This window comes from Pseudophryne corroboree, chromosome 6, assembly GCF_028390025.1.
Source record: "Pseudophryne corroboree isolate aPseCor3 chromosome 6, aPseCor3.hap2, whole genome shotgun sequence".
Classification (NCBI taxonomy): domain Eukaryota; kingdom Metazoa; phylum Chordata; class Amphibia; order Anura; family Myobatrachidae; genus Pseudophryne; species Pseudophryne corroboree.
Window position 1 is genome coordinate 819469794 of NC_086449.1, and position 12227 is coordinate 819482020.

Sequence of the window (12227 nt, forward strand, 5' to 3'; positions counted from 1 at the left end):
AGAGGAGGAGAGAGACCACATCAGTGTTAGGGCTCCACAATATACAATGTATTCTAGATATAGAGTGCAAACAGCTGTGATTCCGCTCGTAAGATCTGTGTGTACAGGATGCCCACGTGGACAGGCCGCAGCTGATAAAGAACCCGGTGATCGATACCTCTACGTGTGACGCAAAGAAATCCTCTTCCTTCTGTTGGGGTGACAGTGGTGGAGCCCCGCACCCGTCAATCCAGAGCTGCAGTCAACAAGACAGACAAAAATCAGCTGCAGACGCTGGCACAGCACTTCCAATAACTAAACACAATCGATTCTTATTATGGAGGAAATTAAAGCCGCACCGAACTGCCAAATACGGATTTATACGTTGCTTACAGACCAGTAATACGCAGTGTGCAGCGCCACCTGGTGGCTATGGCTGTAAACCATACTTCGTGAATAATAGATGCAAAAGATCGTTGTTTCAAACCAACTGGAGAAAATCAAGTCACAAAAGTCTGCTGCACATCTGTCTCCTGACTATAGAGGATCAATCCTCAGCAGCGTACTGTAAGAATAGGAAGGACCGAGAGGCCACTACATTTTAGTCCTTCATCTATGACTTTGTAAACAATTGTATATGCTTAAAGTTGGTAACACTCCGAATTATGTTTTTTTTTGCTGGCTTGTGATGTCTGGCACCCAAAGAGAAAACCATTGCCTACCCCTGCCCTGGCTGGTGCATGCACTGCCCCCTGCTGGCAGAGACTGGCAGACGCTGAGCTGTCTCACGCATTGTGTCTTGCAGTATACTTACATCGGTCCCGTGCTTGCGCGTGGCTTGTGTCGCAAGGGTTTTAATTTTCTCTCTGTAAAGAATGGCCGCCCGACTGTTGTATTTGGCATTTGTGTCATTCGTGCTGCTGCCATGTTGTCGGAAGAAGGCAGTCTGAATAAAAAAAAATTAACAAGTCAATTTATTTCTGAACTTAACTTTTTATAAACAGGAGAAGATTTTATGCTCGCCTTGTACACTGCATGACAACCACACCAGGCATACAGTGGGTTAATGATCACACCCCAATATGCTGTGCATACGCGACCTCCGGAAGAGAGTATTATACACCCCAGAGCCAGTATTACGATTTTCAAGCATTGGCAGCGATTATAGGATGTAACCGTGACCTACGTACAGCAGAGGCAGCCATCTTGCCAGCTGGACCAGTAGGCAAGACTGTGCGACGTATGAACCACTGTAGCGCCATCACTGGCTCCTATTGAGCCATTAAGGCAGCGATGCACCAATAAACCTCAGTTAGTAAAACATCATCAACCAGCGCTGGATAAGTTCATTACACAGGTACTAGAGAAACAGCTGGTTAGTCCCTTATTGCCTTCAATGCAGCTAGTAGATGGCTCAGACACAAGTGGGGAGAGGGGTGCTGTATAAGGATACCAGTCAGACACTTACTTCCATTGTGTAACTGCTGAGAGTGGCTGCATTGTGGCTGTGGCAATAAAACGATACATTACAATAAGATAGAGGACATGCTCAGGATGGAAGGTCTGTGGGAGGCATCATTACAACGGAGAATGTCCCTGATCCAGAGCAGTGTCCCCAGACAGAAGGCAAAGATCACTGATCCTTACAGTAAACGCGTTCCCAGACAGAAGGCAAAGATCACTGATCCTTACAGTAAACGCGTTCCCAGACAGAAGGCAAAGATCACTGATCCTTACAGTAAACACATTCCCAGACAGAAGGCAAAGATCACTGATCCTTACAGGAAACGCCTGGTCAGGACACAGTGATAATTCCCCAGAGAGGCCGTGAGCACAACACCCGGGATTCACTAAGTGACTAGGGATCGAGGGAAATCTTTTCACCTTATTCATTCTGCAGTGAGTACTTATGGTCCTGAATAACCCAGGTGTGTCCCTGCCCTTACTCCTACCCATGTCACTAGGTGACCAGGCATGTAAGTGAAGGGAGTGAGACACCCCAGGAGGCAGGTTATAGGCCGGTGATTACAAAGCGGATTAATGAACTAAGATTCACGTCTGATTTTAATAATGAGCGACTACAGATCGCAGCTGCTACTCAGATGACATAACGCGTGCTACCAAACCTATAGGGCTATGTAAAGGCAATTACATGCATGGGCGAGATTACTGGATGGCCAATGAAAGATCCCAGGAGATAACACTGGCTGACACAGACAGTAAGATGGCTGAGAGGTGCATGTACACCATTACTAAGAACTGCTCCCCCATCTGGGCTGCAGTCCTTCCCCGTACGACTCCATCCTCTTCCAGACAACTCGCTATAGATGCTAGGACGGCATGTGATGGGTTCCTGCAGGGAGAAGTGTCAGCAGGTGGTATAAGGAGATCAGCCAGCGACACAGAACATCGGTTACTATTGCTCCATGCATGCAGCCAGAGACCGGGCACACACAGACCTCTGCACACAATGACATGTCTGTGGGAGGGTGAGACAGATGCACTTGACAATGCAGCCACCAGGGGGCCTCGTGTTCCCTCTTTTTCCCTTCTCTTCTATTTGTCTCTATTACACCCTCTATCAGTGTCGTCCTTAAATGCACAAGGAACAAAGACAAACATTACTGATGTTAGCCTATCCCCTTTCATCATTTCTACAACTGCAGTTACACTTTGTAGTGCGGACAAGCCACCACCACCCAACAACCACAAACCTGCGGCAGACACTACTCCTGAGAAACATCTGCAACAAGTGAAAATGTGCATTCAGCTACGTTTGGCAACATGAGAACACAACATCCACACCTGTGCATGTGATATACGCTGCTGCATTGTGGGGCTGTCGCACTGTGCTTGTGATGTGCTGCTGCATTGTGGGGCTGTCGCACTGTGCTTGTGATGTGCTGCTGCATTGTGGGGCTGTCGCACTGTGCTTGTGATGTGCTGCTGCATTGTGGGGCTGTCGCACTGTGCTTGTGATGTGCTGCTGCATTGTGGGGCTGTCGCACTGTGCTTGTGATGTGCTGCTGCATTGTGGGGCTGTCGCACTGTGCTTGTGACGCGTTGCTGCATTGTGGGGCTGTCGCACTGTGCTTGTGATGTGCTGCTGCATTGTGGGGCTGTCGCACTGTGCTTGTGATGTGCTGCTGCATTGTGGGGCTGTCGCACTGTGCTTGTGACGTGCTGCTGCATTGTGGGGCTGTCGCACTGTGCTTGTGATGTGCTGCTGCATTGTGGGGCTGTCGCACTGTGCTTGTGACGTGCTGCTGCATTGTGGGGCTGTCGCACTGCTTGTGATGTGCTGCTGCGTTGTGGGGCTGTCGCACAGTGCTTGTGATGTGCTGCTGCATTGTGGGGCTGTCGCACTGTGCTTGTGACGCGTTGCTGCATTGTGGGGCTGTCGCACTGCGCTTGTGATGTGCTGCTGCATTGTGGGGCTGTCGCACTGTGCTGCTGCATTGTGGGGCTGTCGCACTGTGCTTGTGATGTGCTGCTGCATTGTGGGGCTGTCGCACTGTGCTTGTGATGTGCTGCTGCATTGTGGGGCTGTCGCACTGTGCTTGTGATGTGCTGCTGCATTGTGGGGCTGTCGCACTGTGCTTGTGATGTGCTGCTGCATTGTGGGGCTGTCGCACTGTGCTTGTGACGCGTTGCTGCATTGTGGGGCTGTCGCACTGTGCTTGTGATGTGCTGCTGCAATGTGGGGCTGTCGCACTGTGCTTGTGATGTGCTGCTGCATTGTGGGGCTGTCGCACTGTGCTTGTGATGTGCTGCTGCATTGTGGGGCTGTCGCACTGTGCTTGTGATGTGCTGCTGCATTGTGGGGCTGTCGCACTGTGCTTGTGATGTGCTGCTGCATTGTGGGGCTGTCGCACTGTGCTTGTGATGTGCTGCTGCATTGTGGGGCTGTCGCACTGTGCTTGTGATGTGCTGCTGTTGTGGGGCTGTCGCACTGTGCTTGTTACGTGCCGTTGCATTGTGGGGCTGTCGCTCTGTGCTTGTGATGTGCTGCTGCATTGTGGGGCTGTCGCACTGTGCTTGTGACCCGTTGCTGCATTGTGGGGCTGTCGCACTGTGCTTGTGATGTGCTGCTGCATTGTGGGGCTGTCGCACTGTGCTTGTGATGTGCTGCTGCGTTGTGGGGCTGTCGCACTGTGCTTGTGATGTGCTGCTGCGTTGTGGGGCTGTCGCACTGTGCTTGTGACGCGTTGCTGCATTGTGGGGCTGTCGCACTGTGCTTGTGATGTGCTGCTGCATTGTGGGGCTGTCGCACTGTGCTTGTGACCCGTTGCTGCATTGTGGGGCTGTCGCACTGTGCTTGTGATGTGCTGCTGCATTGTGGGGCTGTCGTACTGTGCTTGTGACGCGTTGCTGCATTGTGGGGCTGTCGCACTGCGCTTGTGATGTGCTGCTGCATTGTGGGGCTGGCAGTGTTTAACCCATTTATGCCCAGGAGTATCTTACTTTTGTGGTTACACCAATGGTGACACTTTTCCTGTGTATCAGTGAAAACTCCCAACCTGTCCGGTTAGAAACCCCAATGCGAATGTCATGCTGTGCTCTGATTGGCTATTCTCTTGCTCTGACCATTCTTACTGGTTAGTACTATCCCACCCACATGGTGTACTCACCAATCAAAATGGTTGTTCTAAACTGTTCCATGATAAATCTGGTGTATATTCTCATAACAATGTGATGTAAACGGGTGTTTGGCGATTGTTTTGAGCTTAGTAAATTGTCCGTCTGTAAAACGTTTAGAAATATATTGTATCTACAGCCCAAAAGGAAAACGGTGCATTGGCATAGGTGTTCTAGTGTAGGGAATGCAAAAGGAACAGAAACAAAATAGTCATTTGGGCAGTGTGGCCGGAGACCCGGTCCACGTGGTCGAAATGGCGGTCATGGCACGGAGGAGGTTAATCCCTCGTGCTGTAGCAGCTAGGCGCCATGTAACGTAATTTATATTACTCCTTTGGTTATTAATCCTTCCGTCACTCTATAATCTTACTAAAGGACATGATTACAGATTGTGAAATCTTCCACTGTTCGCGCTCTGGCACATATCATTGTGTGCTTAGTCTTCTTCAGACTATAATCATTGTGCGCAGTAAGGAAGGTTGTGGTCAGGATACAGCAGATAGAACGAGACCACGCCAGGATGTGACTGAAAGCAACAGACATTTGCGCTCTCCACACCACCAGGTTAACCAGCAGAGGAATACGTGTCCGGAGTGGACACAGTAGTGAAAATTGGTGATCACCAGAAGAACACTCCTATGTGCAGATGACAACAACATAGCTCAATGGTTCACTGTGCTACCGACATGTATTACCCCTGCAGCGCAATACAGGAAAACAAAGGACAGCAGCACTTTAAAGGAATTTCCCACCCACAAACATTTGTTACACCGGTAATCCGGGCTGCCCCAAATATCAGGAAAGTAGGAGCCCAACTCCTGGGACACCTGCATTCAGGATACAGAAAACCTGGATATTCCAGCTGCAGACACATTGGGGTTCTCCATCAGTGATTGGCCCAACTGACCAGCCTCTACGCGTCTGAATAATGTGACTTCTCTCCTGACATCAGTGCAGAGGTCGGAATCCCGGCCATCAGACCGCTGCCGCTGCAATTTGTGGGGGAAGGGGCATCATCAGTTGTGCATATACCTCCATAAGGGGGGCAGATGAAGTGCTGGAACATGTGAGTGAGATCAGTTTGTATTGTTCCGTGTCCGCTAACACTACATGATGGATATTCTGCACAGCTGGACATATAGCGCAATATAAGCAGATATTATTGAGTGTACATTCCCTGGCCGGTTAGTTACATCACAGAGGCTGAGCAGGGAAACTGTTTCCAGCGGATGTATTGGAGACATGACTAGGGACAGCTAAGAGACATAACGGGTGATCTGAGTGCCGATATAGCATATGTATAACATATGGAGAACGATAGGGTAAAATAATCATTCAGGTACGGAAACATAGCCGTCTATCACACTTACTGCGTTGGCGTTCCCGCCTACTTGCATGCACCGCAGCTGAAACCACGACCAGTTTGAATCTAGTTCTGTTGATCTGGGGGAAAATAAAACAGTTACTGACACTAACACATCACTTATTGGTGCAGATGTATTAACCTGGAGAAGGCATAAGGAAGTGATAAACCAGTGATAAATGCAAGGTGATACACGCACCAGCCAATCAGCTCCAATATGTAAATTAACAATTAGGAGGTGATTGGCTGGTGCGTGCGTTACCTTGCATTTATCACTGGTTTATCACTTCCTTATGCCATCTCCAGGTTAATACATCTGCCCCATTGTTTGATAAATGACACAGAGCTTACAAAGAACAACAAATATAACGCTGCCATCTAGTGGTCAGATCATGACAGCACTGCGAGCCATCACCCGTAGTCAGCAGCTCCTGAAGCATATCAGGTTACCTTTCTAAGGGCTCCCCTAGAACACATCTCTTCATGAGAACGCATCATCTAGATTATACGCAGCCGGCAATACCCACTCAGCACTCACCTAATGAAAGTTAAGTGCACTCCAAGGGATCTGTGTGTCCCTGAGCAATCGATACACAGGAACACGCCATAGGTGATGCTGGCCCAGCTCGGGTTCTTAGCGCTACAGTCGAAGCACGCCTGGGACAGGAGAGAGAGAAAAACGTGCGATGAAACATCTCACAGTATCTACTGCACGGAGACTAAATGATGCTACACAAACCAGGCTGAAAGGAACATTTGCAAACCCATAATTACCATGAATATAAAATAGTACATATTTCTGGAGGTTCTACAGACACATTATTATTATTACACAATGGAGAAACTTTGGACCACTGAAGCTTGGCTAGGAACCAGAGAGACCACTGAGGCATTTATCTCACATAGTGCCTCGCGCCTCATTGATGTCAGTGGCTACTGTATGCAGGTGACCGGTGCACAGCTGTGCAGCCAGTGGTACAGGCGGGTTGACCATACACACAGCCAGACATTAAACAATGGGAGTCATTCCGAGTTGATCGTAGCTGTGCTAAATTTAGCACAGCTACGATCATTCACACTGACATGCGGGGGGACGCCCAGCACAGGGCTAGCCCACCCCGTATGTCAGTGCTGGCCCCCCCCGCAAAAGTGCAAAGGCATCGCACAGCGGCGATGCCTTTGCACTTCAAGAGTAGCTCCCGGCCAGCACAGCTTTAGCGTGCTGGCCGGGAGCTACTCGTCGCTCCCCGGCCCGCAGCGGCTGCGTGTGACGTCACACAGCCGCCGCGGCCCGCCCAACGCCGCCGTTCAGCCCCCTCCCGCCCAGCGACCACCTCTGTCTCAGAGGTGATCGCTAGGCAAAGACGGCTGCCATGCGCAGGTGCACTGCGGCACCGGCGCATGCGCAGTTCCAACCCGATCACTGCGCTGCAGCGAGCGATCGGGTCGGAATGACCCCCATTGAACGGGAGATATATCTATTAGTGTGTACTCAGCTTAAGAAGGGTAAATAAGTGCAGTGAGCACATCTGAGTGATAAGCCGGCTACGTTGCCATCATTACACAACAAGAGTCAAAGTTCTGATGCTGCAACACTTACTCACTGACCCTACACGCACCTGTTCTCCGCACGCCTGGAATAATCCTGCCCACTGACCCCTGAAATCACTAATTCTGGGACTGACTGAAGTAGCCAAAAACATACACAGATCACCGTAAGTAACTGCTGTGTTTACCAGGAAGCCAAGCGCCAGCGACGTAATGATCCCTGCACCCATAACGCGTGACCGAGTTCCCAGACGTCTGCAATCATTCCGGTTTTTTTTTTTTTTTTTTTTTTTTTTTTTTAAGAGAAATGGGATTATATTACTGGTTATTTAAGCAATTAGTGCAGCAGTAATTAACTGGGATGGATGCATGGTATGCTGGCACTGCCAGATGGGCTCTCACTGAGATGGTCACAGGGGGGTGATGGTTAATGCCACCAGGGTATATATTACCACTGACAATGGGGGCCATGCCACTGGAAGATCTATAGCCACTGCTGGGGGGGGGGGGGGGGGATCTATTACCACTGGGAGTCCAAGTAATGCCACTGGAAGAACTACTCCCAATGGGGTGTGGGGGCAATGCCACTGGAAGAATTATTGCCATTAGAGGATAGATGAATGCCTCTGTAGGAGCTACTGCTACAGGGGTTACAGGAATATGCAATAGGGGTGAGGGTTAGGCTGCAGCAAGCATCAACATACGAGGACAGGAGGAAAATGACAGGGTAGGTTAATTACAACCACGTGATCTACAAGGGTGATGGGAAACTGCCAAGGGATATTGGTAGAATATTAATATCAAGGGATATTGGTATCAGACACAACCGCAGCATATTCTCTTCCTAATATATTTCTAAATAATAATATTCTTCAATTAAGAATGCCAGTCGCTGACTAAGACCGGCACAGACCAGCCAGCAACAGATAACAGCACACTTACGCTCTAAGGATCATGCGGCACCACCTGATTTACCATCATCAGACCTGGCTGTATCCTTGTGTAACAACAAACATCCGACATCCCAGTCACTGGTACCCCTGCCGGGCTGTTCTCTCTAATGACGGGAACAATCCAGTATCGGTTCATAACAATGGCCTCCAACATGCATTCTGTTGTCCATGCAAGACAACACTGCCTCCGTAGCCCAAGTGACCCATCTGTCTAAACCCCACCCACTCTATAGCCCAGGTGACTCCCCTGTCCACAGGGGTTACATACTATTTACCGGCGGGTGGGATGCCGGCTGTCAAGATCACGTCAGCAGCATCCCGTCCGCCAGAATGCCGGCAGCGGGGCAAACGCTGAGAGTCCCTTGCGAGTTCGCTGTGCCCGCCACACTTTCTAGTCTCACTCTATAAGTGTCGTGGATTCCTACAGCGGGAATAGGCCCTGTGCGTCGGTATCTGGACCGCCGGCAAATTGATTGCATCCCAGCCTCCCCCTCTTTATCCATGCGATTAATGATCGGTGATTAAGCGCAGTCATTAAGCGCGATATTCGCCCACTTTTAACAGGCAAAATTGCATCTGGGCTAATTGGATATCGCCCTAAATTGTAACTATAAACCAACTACAATTATAAGTAAGTGACTAATGTGCCCCATACACTTGTGAGATATCAGGTACAATCCTTCGATTTCGACCGCATCTGTGAGATAAATTGAAGGATTGTATGCACATTTTAGGCACCATGCGATCCGCGGGCACGCCGGTCAAATGTCGCGTCGCAAGATATTAAGTGATGCACTTAATATTTATCGTATCGCAGTGCGATTGCATGTGTTTTTAAAAAGGCTTTAGAAGGGTGGGACGCCTGGCTTATAGAATGGTGGGTCACCTGGCCTATAGAGTGGAGGGGCTGCAGATGAGTGGGTCGTCTGGCCTATAGAGTGGAGGGGCTGCAGATGAGTGGGTCGTCTGGCCTATAGAGTGGAGGGGCTGCAGATGAGTGGGTCGTCTGGCCTATAGAGTGGAGGGGCTGTAGATGGCTGGGTCGTCTGGCCTATAGAGTGGAGGGGCTGTAGATGGCTGGGTCGACTGGCCTATAGAGTGTGGGGGTCTTTAGACGTGTGGGTTACCTCTCCTATAGAATGGAGGGGCTATAGAGCAGTGTCCATGTTGAACATCGCACGGTAATCACTTTGGCAGTTCAGGTGCGATTTCATCGCACCTGAACTGCCGGTGCGTTGCCCCGCGATGTCGCGTCACGGGGCATCGCACAAGTGTATGGGGGCCATAAGACTAAATTGAAAATCCTGGTCAAAATGAGCACTGCTCTATAGCCCCTCCATTCTATAGGAGAGGTAACCCACACGTCTAAAGACCCCCAAACTCTATAGGCCAGGTGACCTACCCATATTTAATGCCCCGCACACTATAGGCCAGGTGACACACCCGTCTACAGGTTCCCCCACTCTATATGCCAGGTGACCCACCCATCTAAAGCCTCTCTACTCTATGGGCCAGACGACCCACCCATCTACAGCCCCTCCACTCTATAGGCCAGACGACCCACTCATCTAAAGCCCCTCCACTCTATATGCCAGGTGACCCACCCATCTAAAGCCTATCCACTCTATATGTCAGGTGACCCACCCATCTAAAGCCTATCCACTCTATATGTCAGGTGACCGACCGGTCCCCAGTTTCTCCACTCTATAGGCCAGGCGCCCCACCCATCTACAGCTCCTCCACTCTACAGCCCAGGTGACCTACCCGTCTATATAACAGGGAATTGTTTCCAAGTCACAAGTGAAGTAGTTAGTAATACCTGTGGATCTTTTAAAATGTGTCAATAAAAACACCTGTGCTCCAGCAAGGAAATATGGAAAACAGAGTTAGTGTTCCCTATAGACTGGAGTTGAGAAACCATGCCCTACAGCCAGGAAAACCACGTCTACAGCCCCCCCACACTGTAGCCCAGATAACCCACCTGTCTATAAATCACACTCCCTATAGTCCAGGAGTCTGATTTTACCCTGCATCCCACCATTACACAGCAGCATTTGACACAACCATCCCTATATTCCTCAACGGCTCAGGTGATACAATCTCTAGAGCTACCTCCATATGATACAGCCGTCTTCAGTGAGCCCCTAGTGCCCAGGTTTATACCCTCTGTCCCCCAATGCCCAGGTGACACGGCTGCCTACAGCACCCCCACCCAGGTGACACGGCTGCCTACAGCCCCCCCCGCCCAGGTGACACGGCTGCCTACAGCCCCCCGCCCAGGTGACACGGCTGCCTACAGCCCCCTGCCCAGGTGACACGGCTGCCTACAGCCCCCTGCCCAGGTGACACGGCTGCCTACAGCCCCCTGCCCAGGTGACACGGCTGCCTACAGCCCCCTGCCCAGGTGACACGGCTGCCTACAGCCCCCTGCCCAGGTGACACGGCTGCCTACAGCCCCCTGCCCAGGTGACACGGCTGCCTACAGCCCCCTGCCCAGGTGACACGGCTGCCTACAGCCCCCTGCCCAGGTGACACGGCTGCCTACAGCCCCCTGCCCAGGTGACACGGCTGCCTACAGCCCCCTGCCCAGGTGACACGGCTGCCTACAGCCCCCTGCCCAGGTAACAGCTGTCTATACCCCCTGCCCAGGCGACACGGCTGCCTACAGCCCCCTGCCCAGGCGACACGGCTGCCTACAGCCCCCTGCCCAGGTGACACGGCTGCCTACAGCCCCCTGCCCAGGTGACAGCTGTCTACAACCCCCTGCCCAGGTGACACGGCTGCCTACAGCCCCCTGCCCAGGTGACACGGCTGCCTACAGCCCCCTGCCCAGGTGACACGGCTGCCTACAGCCCCCTGCCCAGGTGACATGGCTGCCTACAGCCCCCTGCCCAGGTGACACGGCTGCCTACAGCCCCCTGCCCAGGTGACACGGCTGCCTACAGCCCCCTGCCCAGGTGACACGGCTGCCTACAGCCCCCTGCCCAGGTGACACGGCTGCCTACAGCCCCCTGCCCAGGTAACAGCTGTCTACAACCCCCTGCCCAGGTAACAGCTGTCTACAACCCCCTGCCCAGGTAACAGCTGTCTACAACCCCCTGCCCAGGTGACACGGCTGCCTACAGCCCCCTGCCCAGGTGACACGGCTGCCTACAGCCCCCTGCCCAGGTGACACGGCTGCCTACAGCCCCCTGCCCAGGTGACACGGCTGCCTACAGCCCCCTGCCCAGGTGACACGGCTGCCTACAGCCCCCTGCCCAGGTAACAGCTGTCTACAACCCCCTGCCCAGGTAACAGCTGTCTACAACCCCCTGCCCAGGTGACACGGCTGCCTACAGCCCCCTGCCCAGGTGACACGGCTGCCTACAGCCCCCTGCCCAGGTGACACGGCTGCCTACAGCCCCCTGCCCAGGTGACACGGCTGCCTACAGCCCCCTGCCCAGGTGACACGGCTGCCTACAGCCCCCTGCCCAGGTGACACGGCTGCCTACAGCCCCCTGCACAGGTAACACGGCTGCCTACAGCCCCCTGCCCAGGTAACAGCTGTCTATACCCCCTGCCCAAGTAACACGGCTGCCTACAGCCCCCTGCACAGGTAACACGGCTGCCTACAGCCCCCTGCCCAGGTAACAGTTGTCTATACCCCCTGCCCAGGTAACACGGCTGCCTACAGACCCTGCCCCCCGCTGCTCAGGTGACACAGCTCATTAACCCCTCGGCAAGTGACAAGCTGTTACGCTCCCTTC

The 12227-nt window shown here is 52.2% G+C and overlaps 1 protein-coding gene across 2 annotated transcripts in view; it reads right to left on the reverse strand.

Moving 5' to 3' along the window:
- ARFGAP3 (ADP ribosylation factor GTPase activating protein 3) overlaps positions 1-12227 on the reverse strand; it is a 33332-nt gene that overhangs the window by 20855 nt on the left and 250 nt on the right. For both annotated transcript variants that reach the window (XM_063929158.1, XM_063929157.1), the window contains exons 2-5: positions 6519-6637; positions 5988-6060; positions 794-925; positions 158-235 (exon numbers count right to left, since the gene is read on the reverse strand). In XM_063929158.1, the coding sequence (XP_063785228.1) occupies positions 158-235; positions 794-925; positions 5988-6060; positions 6519-6637 (402 nt within the window). The remainder of the gene's footprint in view (positions 1-157; positions 236-793; positions 926-5987; positions 6061-6518; positions 6638-12227) is intronic.